We start from the raw sequence: 23,119 nt of genomic DNA, 5'->3' as shown, positions 1-23,119 counted from the left end.
TGCACAACGCACTGCACTTTTGCGCATCTGCCGGGCCTACTCTACAGCCCCAACGGCAGCCTTGCAGGTGATATCTGGGAAACTCCCAATCAAGCATGAACTGGTAATTGCCACCCAAAGATGGCTCATGAGGAAGGGCCAGAGCATTAGTATAGGTGACACAACCTTCTGCAATATAGAGGCCACCATGCCTATCAGTTCGTCTCCCTCCCTAGGCACTTGGCCACCCATCAAGGACCACCCATGGCTGGCACAATCCTTAAACATCTTTACGGACGGTTCCAAGAACAGTGAAGAGGTCGGCTGCGCTTTTGTGGCGTTTAAAGACAACACAGAAATTCACAACTCTTCGCAAAGCTGGGCGGTTCCTGCTCAGCATTCCAGGCAGAACTCTCAGCCATTCTTTCTGCCATCAAATGGTGCAACTCGTCCTTCGTTGGGCTGCCCATTAACATCTTCACAGACTCAAGCTCATCTGTGCAGGCAATCTGCAACTACAATTGGAGCCACTTAATCTGCAACCAGATCCTCCATGAGATCGCAAGTAACACCAACAATTATGCCATTGTGTGGGTGAGGGGCCATTCTGGCATAGCTGGGAATGAGCGGGCTGATGAGTTGGCTCGCTCTGCTTCTGCTGCGCAAAGTGCTCCTATTTACTCGGCTACACCACATAGCTTCATCATCAGGAAGCTTAAAGAACATGCCCTGGCCAACTGGCAACTGGAATGGGACAGACGGGAAAACAGCCTAACGAAAGACTTCTTCCCTAAAGTCACGACAACACCAGTCCACGCCATCGAGCACAACACCACCCAGTTCTACACTGGGCATGGTAGGTTCCAGCAGTACCTCTATAGGTTCAACAAAACCTCCAACCAAAACTGTAACATCTGTGGCATTCCCGACGGGGTCAATCACTACCTGTTCCACTGCCCCATGCTCCAAGACGGCGGCAAAAGATTATAATGCTACTACCAACATACATCGATTGGCCGTGTAATCCTGACATCATAATTAAAGACAACAATCTTTTCAGTGCCTTTAAAGAAGTGATCCACAGGTACTTTCAAAGGACTACAACAAACTAACAATACACCAACTACTGTTTGTCTAATTTTATAACTCGCGAACTCATGCATACTGTATTCCTTGTAAAATTGTCCCGATCTATTCTGTATTCTACCCTGGTAATGCCTAGCGATGCCGGGGCTCTCTTATAATAAAGATGTAATATAAAGTAAAAAGTAAGTAAGTCAAACCTTGGGTTTTGGACATTCACTTTTCAAACAAATTGGTTCACAAACAGAATTACAAACTCATAACTGTATGATAACTCAGTTGTCAAACAAGCTACTCAGCAAGAGCCAGCCACAGATAGTCAACTCCCTACACTTCCTATGTTAAAGAAAGTCGACAGTCCAACCAATCAATGACAGGACTACTGATTCAGAAGTTAATGGTGTTGAGATTACCCCATGTCATTAGACATCATGACACGGATCATCTATTTATCTACATCGCTATTTAAATTAGATTTCAATGTGAATACGAGAAATATAGTACTTTCGTTTTTCAGTACAGTTGAATTTAAATCAAATTAATTAATAAAACAGTATTAATTGACATGCTCATAATATAAATGGCATCCAAGAATTCATGTTTAAAAGTGCTTAAGTCAAATTAAATAACAAAAATTTATTATTAAATATAACTTTTTAAAATTATTTCTCATTAGTACATAATTAGCATTCGGCATTATATTTAACATATTTTGGGAGTCAGAAATGAATTAATCCTTTTTATATTGTTTCTTATAAAAAAATTTGTTCTGGTTTTATAACAACTTTTAGGAATGAATTATGTTCAAAAACTGAGGTTTGACTATAATTTATGGAATTTCATATATTTGAAAACAAAACTGGTAGTGAATGTTAATTTACATGTTATTTATTAAAAATGTTTACATTTTTTTAAATGTATTTGTCATTTTTTTTCTCCATGATACACAGACTTGGCTTAGTGTATGCACTGCAGCCATGTGCACCCTTTAAAATTTATTGATGGTAGCAGCATGTATCTCAACAACCAGTGGTGCAGCATTTTTATTGGCAGTGCACACTGGCATAGTACACTATAAACACCAACATTTCTTTTTTAAAATATGCTATATTTTTAAAAAGTAATAAACTGTAAAATAATAATAATGCATGATTTCAATTAAAAAGGCTGATGGTATATTCACATTATTATTAATATTAAAATTTTTATATTAATAATACTGCATGTTTTATGACTGCTATGATTTTGTTTTTCCCCTCCTCTCCAAATGTACATAGCGTTGTAAAAATTAAAGTAAAGATAGTTTTTAACTTTAACAGCAGCTTGCATAGAAGGGAAAAGATTTTTGATTATTACAGATAATGATAAACTATGCATTTTATACTTAGGAGACCAATTCCATTGTTGGTTTGGCTTAATTTTCAGCACATAGCTAATGCAAAATTTAGAAAAATGGAAAGACTGCCCACTAGCATTTTTTTTAAATTTTAAGTTGGAATGTTCTTACAATATTATATGGTAATATAACACAGTTCCTGTCTGAGTATGGTGACTTTCACTCTTACCTTCTTAGTTTCAGTAAAGATATTGATGACTTCTGCATTACCTGTAGTGTCACTGATAGCATGCAGCTTTATCTTTTTCATAGTCCTATGGTCAATAATGTTAGGCTGAGGCAAAACCTTATACTCAGCTCCAACAACATTAGTTAACTTTGTGAATATCACCAGCTCTGCAATTCTCAATAATCTTTGTGATCATCCTCATTATTTTTGTATTTCTTTTGTCATATTGTATTCTTGTATATTTTAATTTTCATTTATGTTTTTGTAACTAATTGTTCTTTTATCTGATTCATACCCTGTTTTCACTTTGTACATGACTTTTTCTTCTTATAATTTTGTAAATTAGTAAAATGTGTATTAATATTTTTTATTATTAAGGGTACAACAATAATAGGGTATAAAGCTTAAAATTAAACAATTTTTTCTTCTTTTTTATATTCTACTAAGTTATGTATTGCAGTACCAAAAAATTGTTAATAAAGATTATATTGATGAACTGGCAACACACTATCTTTAACAACAAATCCTGGTTCAACCACCATGTCAGAATGTGGAGAATTATTGGTGAGTGCTTCAATTCCACCTTTACTGTTCCATTCTGATTAACCCCACTGATAGTGTGCTAGCCTAGGAAACCATCTCATATGACTATCATTCCTAGCAATGGTACAAGGGATAGTGACAACATGACAGTATATTCAGAAAATACTGTGTCTCGTGTTGTCTTTCATGACAGAACTGCAAACAGCCATTTTCCAGCAAGATAATGCTCTGCTGAACACAGCTAAAGTTTCCATCACTTTGCCATACTTCTTTAGTCTGTGCAGTATCCAGTTTCGTTGTCTACTGAGCATTTATGGGACTAGATGGAACACAAGTTGTAGTCATCTACGAGTGAGGGATCTGATGCAGCAGTTGCAACATATGTGCACAAATCTGTGACAGGATAGCATGTGGCACCAGTTTGCCTCCATCCCTGACAGTATTTATCCAGACAAGAGAAGGTCCTACAAGATACTAAAGGCTGCTTTAAATTGTAGCATTGCTCTACAGAAAATTGTCCCTTTGCTTTGACACTATATTCATTTTTTACCATAATCATTACATTTGCAATAATAAGGTTTCATCCAATTCTAACACCTCCCTGGTGTATAACCTTTTTGCCAATGAGTATGCAACAGACTATAGAATACTTCTTCCTTATATTAATACTAATAACTGTATTTTCTGGTACATGGTTAATACCAGACTTTGGTCCAGCATAGTACTAGGCACTGCAGTGGCATGCCGTCATTGGAAGCGATGGAAGCGCCGATTCCACCTTCCAATGACCTTCCCTTGTATTTTATAAAATATAAATTTTCATATTTTAACGTACTTTGAATTAATTAAAATTAATATTTTATTATAACTGCATTATGTATCTTTTACAAATTTCTATACTACATGTGAAAAAAAAACGATAAAATTGCTATTGTATATTCGAATAATTCGGTTGCGGAAGAAATGTCGAAACCGGGTCAATTTCCAATCAGCCAGATTATATAGGCATTAGCACATGTGGTTTACAGTGCACCAACCTCACCCGGTTTAGCTGGTAGAAGCGACACACTCGTAAAGAGTACAGCTTTATATCCCGGAGCGGTTGTGGGCTGTTATCCGCCTGCCTGTCAACTTCCAAGCAGCCAGATTATAGGCATTGGCGCATGCGCTTTACATAGCACAAACGTCACGGTTTAGCTGATAGAAGCGACACACGCGTAAAGAGTACGCGACTTTATATCCCGGAGCGGTTGTGGGCTGTTAGCCGCCTGCTAGATATTCGGCCACCCTCGCCCGATTATGTGAATAACGAGAAGACTAGATCAACGGCGGGCAACCCGCGGGCTAGCTACGGCTGGCGAAAAGTTTCTATCCGGCCCGCGAGATCTTTAATAGATTATTAAATTGAAAAAATAACTAATTAATAGTTATTTTTCCAATTCTTTGTAATTTTCGAAAACGATAAGAGAAATAAATGTAGTAATTAACTTTTTATTTATTTATTTCATATTTGCAGACTAAAAAAATTACGAGTCACAAGAAGGCGTCAATTAACTACTACGGTGCGGAAAAAAACGTAAAATTTATTCTGGCCCATGTTATAAAAAGGGTTGCCCACCGTAGACTAGATTTATAACTTAACCCAACCGATAGGAATTTACTGGCATGTTTTTATGATAGTTCTGTATAGTTGACAGGAGTTTAAAAAAACTCCATTAAAATATTTGATATATTTATTCTGCGTTTATTCCGCACTCCCATCTTATATTACTTACGGATTTCGATGTTAAACCGGTGATATTACAATTTAGTATGTCCCATCTGTAAGGGGATGCAGAAAAAATGTGTACAATTCTAGTACAGTGTTAAAAATTAACTGTTACTTTGGCAGCATCATTTACAACCAAATTTAATGAATGAGACGTACAGTACATACAATGGTACAAAAAAAAAAAAGCTCTAGAATTTATTTTCCTTAAATTTACGATTTATATATCCGTTGTCATAAAAATTTGTCTTTCCACTGTTTTCCCAAGACTACAGATATTCAGGTACAAAGTAACTGGTTTCGACTTATTTCTACTTAAGAAGTGACTAAATAATTAAGAGATTAGGGAATGGGGACATAAATAAAACCCTGTTGAAAGAGCCAGAATTTTACTTCAACAATAGCTTAACAGAACCAATCACTCGCTCAGTACAGTGGGAAACTGATTTCCGTGTACACCTGGTATTAAAACGAATTAGTTAGAAAACGAATGACTATTAAGTTTAACATAGTTAGATTTTTACAGCTACGGTGAGAAACGTTTAAAATTTACAACAGCCCTGTGGCGTCCTTTGAGATATACTAGTGATGCGACAAAAGAGGCATTTGACATTGACCGGTATCGGCACCCTCGGGATTTGGCACGCACACACTCACTACACACCTACCTGGACCGGCACTAGTTCCATCCATTAGCTACTCGTATCAAGATATTTGACTAAGTGGATTGTTTTAAGATTTAAAAAGTAAAGACTATTTTATGTTATTTTTATGTACGTTTCTTTACAAAGCTATATTTTAATTATAATTTTCTTTAAAAGTATATTAATACAATCGAACAATACATTGTACCAGGTATGTATATCCATCGCACATTTTATTTCACCGAGTAAGTTTTTATAATTTATTTTTAATTTTAGCCCTTATATCGTGGCTAGCGATTCAGAATGTAATTGTGATATTAAAAATACATTTAGAGAAGTCTACAGTTTTTACTGGCTTATCGAACAAATGAATACGAATGGACCCTAGACCAGTGATTCTTAACAGGGGGCCGCGGCCCCTGGGGGTCCATAAGAAGTTTGCCGGGGGCCGCCAAATTATGCAAAATTTCCTTCAGAATATAATAAAAAGAAAATTGATGTATAATCCGAATATCGTATTGAAAAGTGAAATAAAAAAGATAAAGTTTTCCTATTTAGTTTTTATTTATTTATTTTGTATTTCTTCCTACATACAACTTTGTTAGTACAGAAGAAATAAATGTAAATATGCTACTTACACCGCAGTATTTACTTCTTTTATTCCAAAGCAATTTTAAGAAACTATTAATGCTTGGAATTTTAAAAATAATTAGGAAAAATAGTAGGCTTTGAAAATTTAAATATTTTTGCAAAAGATATGCAAAATCCTTACGACAAGTGGGCGTTTTAGTTTTAGTTTAGTTTTAGCATCGACATTGGATCGATTTATCGACATGTTTCTTATTTTATTTTCTGTTAAAAATTAATGAGTTTTCATGTTTAATTGTGAAGTTTGAATGTTATTTAAATAGATAATGAAATAATAAAGTTATGATTTACATTTATTATATAAAAAATAAAGCAATAATAAAAAAATCAATTTATTATAGATAAATTATCAAATTATCAAATATAAATTATTATTAAAAAATGGGGGTCACAAAAAAATTATGAAATATTTGGTGGGCGGCGAGTATAAAAAGATTAAGAACCACTGCCCTAGACCATCACTGACGCGCAATTAACTGATTGCCCCTGGAAGTCGGCTTCTTACAGAAACACAGCTTCCCTGTCATCAAATGTCACGGCACGCCACTGAGGCACTGGTATGTATACTGTTTAGGATAATTCAACAAATTCTATTAGATACAAAGCAAAGAACAATATACTGGTATGCAGTTTAGAAGTTGCAATCTCAAGCATTAAAATATTACTTTTTCTGTTTCATTTCTGTTAACAAATCATTGTAGATATACCTTCACATAAAAATAACCAAGTCCAAATATTCTATAATAACCATATTAATTTCCGGGATATTTGAATGGAATTATGAGGGTTATTTTTTTTCAACCTCCACCGACCCAGAATAAAAAAAGAACGAAGAACAAAACTACTTTATTTGTAGAAGATAGTTACAGTCTTCAGCTATTTTTCCACATAATTGTCTTCTCAATTTAAGCAGACATCGTACCATGACACCAGCTTTTGTATACCTATGTTGAAGAACATTGCCGCCAGGCCATTCAGCTGTAGCTGTACGCTATATATTTTTGTTGTAAATATAGATTTAAGTTTAGTTTAGTATCTTTCTTTTTTCTATTCTTTGTCTCATCTCCTTCTAGAACTTTCTTGCTTTGTCTTTCTGGTTCATTATCTCTTGGGTGGGATTACCAATTCCAAGAAAGGTGTACGTAAACAAAGGGTGAGGCAAGGCCCTGGGGCCGATGAACAAAGGGTAGAGACACTTTTGGTGGGAACACTCAACAAGGACGGACGGAGAGAAGGAAGGCACGAGATAGCTAGCACGATAATCGGAGACCACTAAGTTTCGAAAAGGAAACTTGTACTCGAATTCCGAAGAATAAGGGCGGAATTAGGGTAGCCACCCGATCGAATTTTAGATGAATGAAAGCTACGTTCACCCCAAGGAAGCTAGTGAAGGAAATTGAAAAAAGTGCCGACACATAATACGAGGTGCAACATTCACCCCAAGAAAAGCATCAAACTAGTATCTCACCCAAGTCTTTAAAAACAGGAAAGTCCTGGGTATTTCTACTTTTTTTTACTTCTTCTATTTTCCATCTTCTCTTCTTTCCTTAGTTATAATTAGCATAAGTATTAGTTTGTAAGATTCGGCCTGCGTATAGTTGTCGCGCTCGTTGATCTTTTGTGCGTTAGTATAGATTATAACGTGTGTGTGTATAGTAATTACTTGTAGTTGTTGGGATCCAAAGAACCTGTTTAGAGCAAAAATAAATTACTTTGTCACGTGAATAAAATCTAGTTATTTATTTGTACTATCCCGCTCGCTGGACCTTGTACTTGTCGCCCTAAACTTCACACAGCCAACCTTTAACACTGTCAGTCAGTGGTATACAGTGTGGACCTTGAAATTTGAAGAAACTCCTCACTGAGGTCAGAAATCGCAAACTGATGCCTTTCTCACACCAATTGATCCACTTTGTCCACCAAATTATCGGTCATCACACACTTCCTCTCTTGACTGTCTTCATCATAAACGTTGTCACGTCCTTGTTTGAATTTCCTACACCATTCATGCATGGATCAATTGATGCGAGAAAGAGTAATCCAACACAATTTCAGTCTCACATATGTTGGATTACTGAGATTGTACTGTAGTATAAATATGTTTAAGGCTCTTGATAGTATGCAGATCATAGAAAAAAATCACAATGGACTAGAGATTTCCCATGCTTGATTTAGAACATTGCAAAATGTTATGTCAATCTAGATTGAATTCAAAATCATCTTTGTGGTATGAAAGAATACTATGCAGTTAATTTTATTCAATTACGGCAACATGACATATGAGCAATCTGCTGAGCAGAAATGCTTTCTGGGAAGTCTTTTATGGAAAACTGGCCCCTATTTAGGTGTTACTAACATGAATAAAATCTGGAAAACTCCAATTGGCCAGCCCAGTGGTGAAATGCAAACCCACAACCACAACTACCAGTGTTGAGGTTTTATCCATTTGGCCACTGGTGGTGGCCACTGGCACATAATCACTTATCCAAATAAAATAACTTCGTAAAACATCAAAAGTAAGATTTTATTAAAAATTATGAATGTCAATTGTCAGTTCTATGACAAAAATTATTAAGTATAGTACAAGGATGTTTTAGAACTATAAATGAAAGTTTCATAAAACTATAAATAAGAAATGAATTAACATTAATTCAATTATATTTTCAGTATTCTAAGAACTCTATATATGGTGTATAATATTTAAAAAAATTAAATTATCACACATTTTATGTACATGAAAAAAAAATCAAACAATTACATTGTTCTGCATCAAAATATTCCTGTGCAAGAAAATGTGATTATTTTATGTATTTTAGTGTGCTGAATGTGAATCTGAAGTCCAAAATCTACTATTACCTATAGTATTTCTTAAAAATACTACTTTTTTTCTGCAAAAAAATGCCATTTTTAAAATACTTTCTGTTACTTTTATTTGAATAAAATACAAGAAGGATACACTAAATTCTGTTGTTTTTTATGTGAATGTGGTAGTTGAGCAAGAACCAGTCACTACTTGGAAAAAAGTAGCCTGAAGCACAGCAAACATACAAGATCAAAAGAACATTGCTTTTCCTGCTCTGGTGGAGAAAACTAAAATCCTCTTATTTCCTCTTTATATCAAGTATAGTTTGATGAAAAACTTTCTGAAAGGTATGGATAGAGAAAAAGAAGATTTTGCTTACCCGAAGCAAAGCCTTCCTATTTTGAGTTTTTTTCATTTGAGTGATGGAAAGTAAAGAAGAGAATTTTTGTTGGTTCCCAAGTAAGACAGCTTTTGAAGGATCCTAGTTTCAAGGAAAAACTTAATCCAGAGGAAAAGACAGTGTGTGATGCATTTTTGAAAATATGAGCAAGAATATTTTAAGGAATGTACAAGCCTAACAACTATGAGGAAATTGTGGAGAAGTTATTAAAGTCCTACCAAACACTGGGTTGCAATGTCACTTGAGATGTATTTTTTGCATTCCCATTTAGATTTTTTTTCCATCAACCTAAGAGCTGTTTCTGATGAACACAAAGAAAGGTTCCATTGGATTCTTTCTTAAATGAAATCGGTATAGCAGAAGGTGAAACAAAAACATGTTAGCAGATTACTGTTGGATTCTACAGGGAGAGACTTCAGAAGAAGAATATAAAAGAAAGAAAACATGTCATTAAGTGTTTCAATTTTTAAATGTTTAGACTTACAATTAAAAATTGTAACATTAATTCAATTTAACATTAATCTTACAAATAAATTTATGTTAATTACTTTTTTATATCTAATTATCCAATTATCAGTGTGTGTAGCCAATAAATATATTTTGAACAGAAAATATTTTCCTTCAAAAACCTCATTTCTCTCTTAATAGTGGTGAGTGCTAGGCCAATTCTGTTGCCAGATTCATATTCAACACCATTGAAATTATAAAAAATCAGTAAAAATGTTTGATGGGGCAAAATAATTTTTTTGCAGAACAGTGTTATCTATCATTAATTTTGATTTTTTAAATATATTTTTCTATATTAATTATAAAAATACATCTTAAGCAATAATGTTATATTCTTTCCTTACTTTTCCTGATGACTGTACTCCTTTACTCAGGCACAGAAATACAATAATCCAGGCAAGTAGAAGACATAATGCCAAAGACCATTTGATATTACCCGTATCTTCAATACCAGAAGACTGACCCAAAACATAATTTCTAAATAAAAAAAAATAAATTTACTGTATTATTAAATAACTTTTCAATAAAACAGAGAAAAATATGAAAAGAATTTGATAGAATACAGCACTATGAAAAATAGATATATAAGGACTATTTTTCAATTATTATTTTGCATTTTAAGATGCTAGTATCATTATTAAATGATATATAAAATAATAGTTTTTTTTTTATTTTTATGTCTTATAATTTCTTTCTGGATGAATTATAAAAATATTTTAATAAAAAACTATGATTTCATAATATTTAATTATAAAGATTTAATATTCATTATTAAAATTTGAATTTAATATTAAATACTGGTATTAAATTAAAAATACCATTAATATTAATGTAATATTTATTAATAATATATTTTTACTTCTCAAAAAATAACCATTGCAAAGTAAAGAGTTTATCTTTTCTTGATTCTAATGTCCACCCATCTTTGAGACAGAAAAAAGCTAGCTCACAAATGTAATGTATTCCCTATATCAAAATGCACCTGCAAAAAGTTGACATTTAAACAGTAATAATTGCATTTTTTGAAACAAGTTTTATTTTCATGTTTACAGTACTTCATGATGTCCACATTTTTGAATGTATTCATTTATGACTCCATTATCAGGTTTGGAGGAACTGTGAATCATTACAAAATCACAATCAAAATTACAATACAATCAATGTTTTAACAGCAAGATTTCATGTTGGTATGTATACAAGCATGAAATTTACCAGATACAATAGAATCTCATTTTAATGGATTGTGGAACAACAAATTTCTTGAAATAATAGATTTTTTTCCCAGGCCCCACCAAATTAATGTAACTTTACCTGTTTTTACCAGATCCATAACTCAGAATAATTTTTTTCTAGCCCCATCTACTGTAAACTTTGTGCTATTTTCAACATATAGTTAGGTGTTTCTGGGAATTTACAGAGTTCAATGATGCACTTGTTACATCTCAGATAGATACAATTAAAGAATTGTATGAACAGAGTAAGCAGGTTGATACAATTGAGAAATAACTTAGTGAACATACCGATGCTGGTCCAAGTGTAGTGTCAAAATTTAGCAAAGCCATCAAGTCTTTCCAAGTTGTGAAGATTTTCCTGATGGGCTGTACATGATATTGTTAATATCAAACAGTTGTTTTATTCAATAGGCAGAAAAGTGGCATCAAAACAAACCAAGATGGATGAGTTTTTTAACAAATTGTGGAAACGAGTGAAGTGTTAATGAGCATATGTAATTTGTCTCTTTTTTAATGAATAATTCTAAGTACAAGTATTTCTTATATTTAGGGGGTTAAATAACAGATATTTATTTGGGTATGAGGAAAATCTATTGTTTGCAATATAATGAATTTTTGAACACTAGATGATTTTTGGCAGCCCAAGCAATCAATTAAAATGAGATTCTATTGTAAGTAGTATCACAATGAAATATCTATATACAAGTTCTTCAGCATAATGGATAACTCACTGTCTAAATACAACTTTATAGAAAATTTGTCTGCTGGACATTGTTCACTTTGCTTTCTGTAGTTCAAAAGAAAAGAACTATTCCAAAACTACAACTGAAGTAATGGAAGGGATATGAATCATCTCAATATGTAACCAGTTCAAACACCATTATTTTCTAGGAATTATCACATTCACAGACTCCATAATTACTAACCAATCAACAACTTTCTTCTATCTGAAAATACAGTTATTTCTAACAGAATCACTGATACTATTGCAACAACTCCCAAGAAACTACTTTGCGGGAAATGGTGGACATTAAAATCTCAAGTTAGTCTGTCATTTTTTATAGAAATAGTTTGGAAACTTTTTGATACCACTTTCTATTTGAAATATAATGATAATTTTATTTTATTCATTTTTAATGTGATTTTAAATTAATACATATATGTACATGGTGCATTTGAATTACATTACATAAAAGCACTATAGTTTATATCCCATTTTTTATATACAATTATAAATCAAAATTGGAAGTGTTAAGTTTTCATTCATTATTACAGATAAGTAACTTTTATCAAATAACTTTCAAATTTTGATTACCTTAAGAAGTATATTTATAAACCACATCACAAATATTCTCCATACTATTTGATAATGTATAAAAATAATATACAGGCACTCCTCACTTAATGACCTATCTGCTTAACAACCACTCGCACTTACAACCAATCGAGTTTCGACCTGCAATTCGGGGAATCCCCTTTCTCAGCTTGAGTGTCGATCAGTGGTGAATGGTAACATGCGCACTAAGCGTACTATAATAGGCTTGCGCGTACTATAATAGGCTAATAGCATACTATAATAGTCTTTTTATGAATAAATTTGAAGTTTGTTGCATAATTTGTATAATTTTACAATGATCCTATATTCCTGGCGCAAGCTCCTCGCTTATCGATCAATTCGCTTAACAACGTAGTCATTGGAACAAAACTCGGTTGTAAAGTGAGGAGTACCTGTAATATAGTCATGAAAAGGTATATTATATATATAACATTCTACGTAGAATTTCACTTAGGTATTCCCTACAGTGGAACTTCCAGAAATCTCAACAACATTGGTGTTATAATAGTTAACATAGATGTCATTGTCTTGTGTATACCTGATTTGTTACATAATATGATTTCTAGATTATGGCTAAACCATTTTATGTTTTAGGTAGGAGCATTTTAAGTATGGTGGTTCATAGGGTTGTAGTATGAGAACATGGGGTTCAGGAATAATTTAAATATAAAAGTTAATAAAAAATTAAATACTAAAAGAATTACAAAATTTAATAGAAAATTAATTTATTTTATAACTGTGGGAAAGCAGGAAAGACAGATTTTTATCAACTTCAGCATCTTTTACATTTTCTCTGATTCAACAGATGTTGAAGTTCCTGCTAAATTGACAGCTAGTCAGAATATGACTGCATCGGGAGCAAACTCCCGATGTAGTCATATTCTGACCAGCAGGGTAGACTGGAAAGGTTGTCAAAATGGTCAACAAGACCATTGTGAACAAAAGGAAGCTGTTTCTGTAAATGGGGGAAGGCACCTTCACTCAAAGGCTGCTTTTGGTCATCCTCAACCAAAGTAAGCCATGAAGAGTTTACGCCTGACTAAGAAGTAAAAGGTCTCAAGAAGAAGGAAGCTGATGGTTCTCTCACAAAGCTCCAGGTAATATAACTTTTGTAAGCTCTGTCAGTCAGCTGTTGGCATAGTGTTAGCCAATGGTATCCTTGATATAGTAAAGTTCTATCCAAGCTTTGTTATACACCTTACTTATGTATTCACCTTACTTATTGCTTTATGTATATCTTATATGCTTAAAATATATATATATATCAATAAATAGCTTAGCTTATATAGTGGATTTGTCCAACCTCCATTAGGCAAATCAACACAATTCCTCTGCCACTCAAACAAAACAATATGACCCTTCATATACAAACTTATTCCCCAAATCAGCCATTCAGATTCAGTCTAAAGATAACCCCATTGAAGCAATTGCATTAGGACGCAAGCATTATCTTTCCTAACCGGTGTCAGGACTGACAGAAACTGAGATCTGATCTTTAGTCTCCAAGAAGTTTAGATAAACATTTCATACCATCCTAGACAAGTGGGCAGAGTCTTACTGATCCTGATCTCACGTAGCATGTTTTCTGAGTTTCTCTTTGTTGCAATTTGTATTTGTGGATTTTTCTTTTTTCAATGGCATGGAGGTTTTAGAAAACAGTCAACAGTTTTCTTGGCAAAAGTGCACTTCTTGGAATGTTTTCTCTATTTTAGATTCAAATTTTCTTGAAATCAATGTCAATAAGAAAATTCCATCCAATCTTAAGTTTGCCATAAAGTTAGGTTTGTGAGAAATGTAAAAGTCAACATAAACAACAGGTCAACATTATTTTTTTTGAAAGGATCATGATTCTGTTGCTTTTTGATGTCATAAATGCAAGATGAACAGTTCAACATTTGAAGGCATGTTTAAAGGCAAATTTGAGAAGCTTCCTTGGGGTACTATTTTCCATTCATTTGGCATCTAATTGTATAGAATGTATGTTGAGCACGATGTGTTTAGTGGTGGGCATGAGTTTTCAAACGGCTGTGGACTGGGAGAATTTCATATGACACATAATAATGGTTTCCTTGTCTAATCTGACTTGAATGAAAATTGGTGGACCTGGAAAAGTTGTCAAAATCAACAAGACCATTGTGAGCAAAAGGAAGAACAAAAAAGGGCAGTTGAAAGGCACTAGGTGGGTTGTCAGTGGAGTTTGCTGCAATAATAATTCCTATTTCATGTGTAAAGTAAATAACAGGTCTGAAATCAGTCTAAACTGGATTATTAGCAAGTTTCTAAATTCAGGAAGCGTAGTCTACCAAGAAAGGTTACAATCACACCAATGATTTAGATGAAGTCAAAATAACCTATGGCACTGTAAAACATGATGACAATTTCGTCAATCTAGTTACAGGCAAACATATGCAAAAAATCAAACGCTTGTGGCGATCTCTGAAAAACCGCAAGAATTTGCCTATGCATTTTACATACAATTTGTCCGATTCCTATTTATACACTTTTATGTATAAGAAGCTTCTAAGATGGGAAAAATTAAAACCAGGAGAACATTTTGAGTTGTTCGTCCAGCATATGATTAGGTCATATTCCAGTTTGAAAAGAGCCAGAAACCATACCTTCTGTCTCAAAAATAACCACCAAGAAATCCAAAAATTGTAAGAGGAAGCTTGTTTGTAGATGCCAAACTCACAAACAAGATAGCAACTGGAAGTGCTGCCATAGGAAATACCTAAGTAAATTTCTACCACATTCTATAAACAATTGGATACAAACTGGAATATAGTGCAGCTAAATATATATCACTGTCTCAACAGATTATATTTAAAAAAGTAAGTAAAAAGTGCATATACTCACACAAAATAGTCATCAGCTGGTGGCTTTTTATGCATTCCTTTAATTAATACACTTAGATTCAGTGTAATTGATTCATTATAAGTGTAACAAGTTTGATTATAATAAGTACCGTTATCTTTCTCACATTCATCAGCATCTTCATAGGAATAACATGCTATAATAGAATTCTTCATTATATATATATTACTTATTTAAAAATATTTTATGTAATTTTTCTCAATAGTAGTAAAATAAAATAATTTATATTTAAAATTTCATATATGGCATAATATAAAATTGAGCAATTTAAATTACCTGATGAACTCCAATCTTTATCACAGTGTTCCCATGGTAACCTTCGAGTCCAGGAAGCAAACATATAAAATAGTGTCCAAGCAATTATCATGTTATAATACAACATAACTATTCCGGAAACAATAACCATACCATAACCAAGCCCTAAATATAATAAACACTTCATTAAATAAAATAATTATCAAATATATGAAAACATTTATACACATTAAAAGGATATCTTGTCATTCTAAAGTACTGCATGCTTACTGCAAAATATTTTTTTGTTAAAACTAGCATTAATGAGTACAACAACTTAAATAACAGTTAGGAAATGATAAACCAGAATTGCATCATCTATATTGTACAGTATTATGCCATCTGCTGATATAAATGAGAGAGACATAGTAACTTGCTCATTTTGATGTCAACCACTGTTGTGTGCTCTTTGCACTCATAAGTGTTTTGACAATTAATTGTGTATTATAAACGACTCAACTGACCAGATAATATAATACAAATAACTCTTTATTAATATAACTAAACACTTGTACATCCAGCTGGTTCCCTCGAGCAACTATCTCGCTGTCCATTTTTTCCACACTCCCCTCAACCCTTTCAACCCATGTTGCCACCTCTGCACCTACACAATTACATTTAATGTTTATTTAAATCATCAACATATATTACAAACTATATAGTATGAACAAAGTGTGTGAGTTGATATCTAGAAGGAAGAAATACATCAAAGGTTTACATAAGGAAAAATTCAATTTGCTCAGAGACTGAACAGTTCTAATTCCAATGTTAGTCACAGCATCACATTAGGAAACATAGATAATATATCCCTTAGTGAAAAATCACACAATTTCACCAGGGATAGCATTTGAACCAAAAAGTTAATTTGTGGAATTTGACAATGGAATAGAAAGCATTAACAAGAGTGGTCACAAGTTCACGTGTTGTTCTTAACAGGCTCTGTGAAACAGGAAATTTTGTATGGGAGGCCAATAAAAAACCATCAATAACACAAAAGATGAAAAACAAGATTGGAGTGGGCCAAAAAACATTGCAATTGATTGTCGGTATGACAATATTCACGCCAAAGACCGTATAAACGTTGCAATTGAACAATAAAACAGCAGAAACATGACATATTTTTAATTGAAGAACATTTTTTGTATTCCAGTTAGTTGAGAATGGTAACTCCATTTCCAACTGGCATGATACAAAGTGGACAAAAGATGCTACTAAAAATGCCTCATAAAATCCAAAAAGTATGCTTTTTCAATAATGATTTGGAGTGCAATCACCGACAGTGGCTTAGGAAGTCTTTATTCTGTGTAAATTCAAATTAGTATGAAACTGTTGTTAGATGTCATGTCATCAACAGAGCCAGAAATGCATTTGGATTGGAGCCATACATTTTTTAATAAAATTTGGCATCCTGCCACAAATCTAGACAGGTAAGTGTACTTTTCTGGTTTTAATGGTGTTCAATACTTTTAAAACATTAAATGATTACTTGACATTTCACTCTTCTAGATGCAAAGGTGTTCTAAAAATGTAAGTGCTGAATTGGACTAAAAATTCACCAGGTCCAAACCAATTGAAAATTGGCATCTCATGGCTCTTGAAATTCAAAAACCACTACCTTCGATGAGTTGAAGATGAAAGAAGTTTGTTCATGTATGACACCATAACACTAGTCGTGATATTATTCAAAGCCAAATTGACACTTTTAAAGAGAATTCAACTATTAAAGCCAAAAATAATGTCACGAATAAATACAATGTATATATTAATGTATTTGCATATCTTTTTCATGAATATTTTATCCAAATTCTTTTTTTTATTAACTCTTACAATCATATCTTCAAAACTGGTTTCTACATTTTCAAGCATCATATTATATGTCTATCATACAAGAATAATCAATAATATTTTAAATTATATAAAAATATCATGACTATACGCAGAAAAAATTCTTACTTTCATTAATAATTAAATACTGTTGGCCAAATTTTAAATTTTTACTTTATGTATTATATTGTGACATTGGCAAAATTAACCAGAGGACACTGTTTCCACTTGCATTCTATTGCGGAGGCAGAGCCTCAAGAAAAGGTCTTCTCCTTTTTCAGAATTCTTATTTAGGACTGTCACTGGTGAGCAATGGGAAAGAAAACAAAAGCAAGAATTTTTTCTGTGTATATCTGTGATATTTTTATATAATTTTTAGAAATTAAATACTGTCGATCAATTTTCAAATTTTTATTTTAATAATCACAATTTTTACTTTATAACTCCACAATTAAACCATTAAACTTTGTGATATGCTTTAAATAAATATACAAACAGCAGTTACACAGCTTTCCTAAAAATACATGAGAACTTAAAAGTTTTTGAAAGCTATGTAATTGCTATTAATATACTCCATTCAAGCATATCTCATAATACCGCTTCAAAAGCTGCACTTTTGATAATACTAATAATTTCTAATTCTTTAAATATTCTTGAAACCGTGTTTTATGTATGTTGAGCACTAAACTCAAAACCGTGTTATTTATCAAACACTTGGCTTTATTCCACCTCTATTAGTTGATTATCAACTAATAGAGGTAAAATAAAGCCAAGTGTTTGATAAATAACACGGTCTTGTGTTTAGTGCTCAATTTCTAATACATTTTAAATATAAAACAATGCCATCAGCATAATTTGAACTTGATTTGAAAATCAATGCATTAGAACAATTTCATAAATTCAAATGCACCTGCTGAATGTCTATTATACATATAAAAAATAAAATAACCATCAAAAATTTACAGTAAAATAAAATAAAATAAAAACAACAAAATAGTATAGGTTTAATATAAAAAAAATATATGTATAGAACTAAAATAAATCTTATATCTCTCTGTATCAAATTAGTAATACTTTCCATGCTCTCAATACTGCATTGCAATCTCTACAATTGATTGCTTGTCCCTTTTGACTTACTTTATGAATTTGCCAAGCTTCAGGATGTTTTATCTGTCTTTTCTTCTGTATTATTTTAGCTTGATTCCAAATCAGCAAGCACATTTGCTACAAGTGCTGTATTAGGGTTGGCTTTATTGATTTTGTCTTTAAGCTCTTTAATTCTTGCTGCTAGTAGCTCCAACGTAACATAATTCTTGTTTACTCTGCTGTCTTCTAACATAACTCTTGCTTTATTTTGTAAATCTCCAGTACATCTGTTGGGTCAATGGGCTGTTTATTGTTCTGGGGTAGTCCATAAACTGTTGAATTTCTTTTGAAGATTATTCTTTTTCCTGTGGCAGCATGCCATATTTTATGTATAGTTTTAATTTCCTATCATATTTTGTTAATAACTTTTCGCTATCCCTTTGTTCATGTGTGTCTTTTGTTTTCTGTATTCCAAAAATTTTCAGACCAACCCTTCTTGACCAGGGTGAGGAGGGGCAGAGAATAGAGTGCAAAGAGCCCCGAGAGCAAAAACTTGTTTTAGAGAACGATTTTTTTTTTGACTGGACACCAAGGAGGCAAGAGGTCTGCAATGAAGACTCTGGGTCGTTTCAGCATCAACAAGAGCTGGAAAGTGAGATATCAGAGTAAGAAACATATAAGATTTTAAGAAAAAAGAAGAAAAAAAAAAGGTTAAGTGGAAGACTCTGGAGAAAATCCTGCATCATGAGAAAATAAAAAGGGTTCAGAGCAGCACATCTGCAACAACGTTAAAATCAGATCTGAACCAGCATACTAAAAAATTTGTCAAGATTTTGGGTACCCCTTTCTTACAAATTCTTCCTTCCCTTCTTCTTCTATCAATATGCATATTTCCTTCTGTTAGTTTTAAGTAGGTTAAGAAACTAGGCTAAGAATTTGATCTGTGATTGTGAAATCCATACTACCATATATTATAGCTGACGAAATTATCAATTGTGATGACATCCCTCACACAGAGGATTCAATATATATACCATCATCATGAAACAAGACCTGGGACTTGTATAAGAGTTGGGGCCTGTAAATTCCTTGTTCAAACATGAAAATAAAGTCTGTTTCTTGTATATCATACTTTGTGTCAATACCCTTCACTTCAAATATCACACCTGTTGCTCAACCTATTTCCAAAAGACCAATCTGACGATCTCGGGGCTCCAGGTGTGTATAGTATTCCAGTGAGGGATGACAGGTTTAGACAAGACTTGGTGTACATTGGCTCCACCAAATGTTTCATCCAACAGAAAGTCCATGAGCACAAATACGACATAGACCATGCACGATACACCATCGCCCTATCCACCTATGCCACCGACCCAGTTCACGCAGACCTGTCCAACGCCAGGCTGATAAAAACAGCCTATCACTTGGATCACATCAGGGCCCTTGAAATATACAAGGCTGGCCTGGTAGGTAGATGTATCAACTTTAAGGACAGCAATGAATTATCATATGCCTGGCACTACATATGTGAGGAACAGTCATTGCTGATGCTCTGTGAGTGTGTATTATTTATGTTAATACTAGTCCCACAATTAATACGCTTGCATGGGACACCTATGTATTTATACATAGATGGCATGCTTTTGCAACCATTGAATACGGTTAATAACCATATTCCAATTTTATTTTAAAATTTAACATTTGAAATTGTTTGATACCAGGCATTCCAAGTTTGGAATTCCTTCTCAATTTAACCTGAAGCAGACCTCAAGTGAAGCTGAAAATGTTCATTTCACGAATTTTAAACATTACTGGTCATAAAGGTTTGTTGAGTGTCATTGTTCTATATTTAGAATTTATTTTTCTTCTTTAAAGAAGGTCATTAAAAATGACCAAAAATGTATAATTAAAAGTATACTGAATTTAAAGGTATCAATGCGAAATTATTCGTATCTCATAATACAAGAATAAATTGCAGTAATCTAAACTTTGAATTTCTTGTTTTTCTATTTGATTGCTTCAAATGAAACATAGACTATAGTGACATCACTGAAAATATTGAGGGAGAATAGGATGACACTGTATAGATCAGGCCTGGTATAGATAGAGGGGCATACTTCTGAATGAATGAGCAAGTTGTCAGTGTCAAGGGTACTGTGTCCATAAAACCTTACTTATAGTGTACAATAAATCACATACTTGCTATAAACATCCAAGTCTATGTTTTATTTGAAGGAACCAAATATATTTATTGTTACTTATCACTAATTATTCCCCATCATAAATTACTCCTAAATTAACATTCTGTTGATTCATATTGTTGATTATCCGATGGATCTAAGTCCACGGATGTAATAAGGATGTATGTTAAGGACTCAAGTAATGACCAATTACACGTGCACGAATTTGGCGAAACAACAGTAATTTATTCTAACAGTACAATAACCGCGAGATGCTTCCTAACCCTCAAGTTTACACGATACACGACTTAAAACTAACGAAATTTACAATACTCTATATACATATATACATACACATTTTCCTTCTATACAATAATTGCATATATTAGCCTTCGACGAATCACGGTATTATGTTAAGTAAATGCAACACGATCTCGAGTTCCAAGCGTTCCTTTTCTTTACGTTAATTCACAAAACTAATAGTTCTTTCCGATACCTGAACGTAATTTACGTCACCAGAAGTACGTCCCTCGTTGATACTTCTCAATTACACTACGATGGAAACGGATTGTGCTTCCCGACTGAAAGTGGTCGCCCTTTCTAGACTCCTGTTCTCCCGGTCTAACTCCGACGTCCTTGCTGACCCTTCCTCGGCAACCTTCCTCGACGAATCCAAAAGCAGCCAAAAAGTGTCCTCAATCGTGAGAGTCCCTCAATTTATATTTCCCGCTCTCCGGAAGTCCGCTTCACTTATTGTCCCACTCTGGACCAATCAGAAAGCTTCTCACGTATCCTAAGGTGACATCATAAGAAAATTCCACGCGACACGGTACAAACCAAGAAAACCCGATACATACAAAAAGGAAACCGAGAAAATAATTAATAATAATAATAATAACAATAATACATAGTTGCGTAGCACTACATATCTCCCCCCCCAAGCGACTCACTTCCCGTAGTGCAAACTACGGAAATCAATTTTGCGTTCACGTAGGTTATAAGGTTTCTTACGCACCTCAAGGTCAGTGCACTTCTGCACACCACTTGTGTCAACACCTTGCGTGTTAGTGACCACCCCACGTCTCCTCACCAACCGATCATCCAGGACTTCATCATCATCCTCCAGTACAATTCCTCTATCCTCCCTCTTTTTTTTCTTATTACAAATCGGATAGCCATAGCAAGGTTTTAGGCGATCGACATGGACAGTCTCCTGATCCTTCATATTGCAACCCTCCACACGATACGTAGTTGGGTTTATCACCTTGGTGATCCGAAAGGGTCCTTTATAATTATAAGAAAACTTATTCCCTTTAACACCTTTCTTTCTCACCCAAACCCTCTGCCCTTCCGAAAAACTTACTAATGTTCTCCCTTTGCTTCGATAATCCCTTCCTTTCTTGTTGTAATTTCGCGCATGGATACTCGCATTTTCCCGTAATGCACGGAGTTTCGTGACCAGGAATGCCCTACGCTCATCGGTAGACATATCATCAGGCAGGTATTCGATATTAGGGGTACGGGGATCAACACCATACAAGAGGAAGGCAGGTGACTCATTTATGGCAGTGTGGTGCGAATTGTTATAGGCAAAACATGCAGAAGGTATCATTTCATCCCATTCGACTCTCCCATCGTCAGAGGATTTAGTTATCATTTCGACTAACGATCTGTTCACCCGTTCGCACGTGCCATTCGCACAAGGTCGATAAGCGGTAGTAATGTTCCTCCTAATTCCTAACCACTTGCAACAGTCCGAGAATAAAGATGATAGAAAGTTGGTACCTCTATCGGAAATAATTACTTCTGGGGCACCGTACCTACAAACGATTTCATTAAATATTGTATTACTCACAGACCATGCAGTTTGGTCCTTCAAAGGGTGTGCTTCGACGAAACGAGTGAAAATATCTACTATTACAAGGATGAATCGGTTACCGCTGCTCGATGTGCGGATAGGTCCTACTATATCCACAGCAATCTTTTGGAAAGGTGCCTCAGCCGTCTCGTTTTCTTGGAAAGGAGCCTTTCCTTTGTGTACATTATGCCTCTGGCACCTTTCACACGTCTTAATGACACCTTCGACCTTCTCCCTCAAATTCCGAATATAATAGTGTTTCTCAATGTTAATTATAGTTTTTCGCACGCCCCAATGCCCCGACAGATTGTTTTCGTGAACAGCCTTAATCACTTCCCTAGCAAGATCCTCCCCTACGCATAATTGGCTAACATACTTGTCACGGGACTTCAAGAGGCTTCTTCTATACAGGCATTCGCTTATTACTACATACTGGTGCATATAGCTCCCAATATTTCTATTCCCGGGGCTTCTCAGTAAATCCCTTTTTATGGG

The 23,119-nt window shown here is 33.9% G+C and overlaps 1 protein-coding gene across 4 annotated transcripts in view; it reads right to left on the bottom strand.

The window, feature by feature from the left end:
• LOC136971547 (sodium-dependent proline transporter-like) overlaps positions 1 to 23,119 on the bottom strand; it is a 168,667-nt gene that overhangs the window by 43,375 nt on the left and 102,173 nt on the right. For all 4 annotated transcript variants that reach the window (XM_067266171.1, XM_067266243.1, XM_067266106.1 and 1 more), the window contains exons 4-6: positions 15,659 to 15,802; positions 15,365 to 15,518; positions 10,285 to 10,417 (exon numbers count right to left, since the gene is read on the bottom strand). In XM_067266171.1, the coding sequence (XP_067122272.1) occupies positions 10,285 to 10,417; positions 15,365 to 15,518; positions 15,659 to 15,802 (431 nt within the window). The remainder of the gene's footprint in view (positions 1 to 10,284; positions 10,418 to 15,364; positions 15,519 to 15,658; positions 15,803 to 23,119) is intronic.

This window comes from Centruroides vittatus, unplaced genomic scaffold, assembly GCF_030686945.1.
Source record: "Centruroides vittatus isolate TY-2023 unplaced genomic scaffold, ASM3068694v2 contig_10, whole genome shotgun sequence".
In the NCBI taxonomy this organism is placed as follows: domain Eukaryota; kingdom Metazoa; phylum Arthropoda; class Arachnida; order Scorpiones; family Buthidae; genus Centruroides; species Centruroides vittatus.
The sequence above is the reverse complement of the archived record's forward strand: the minus strand, read 5'-3'. Positions and strand labels throughout refer to the sequence as shown.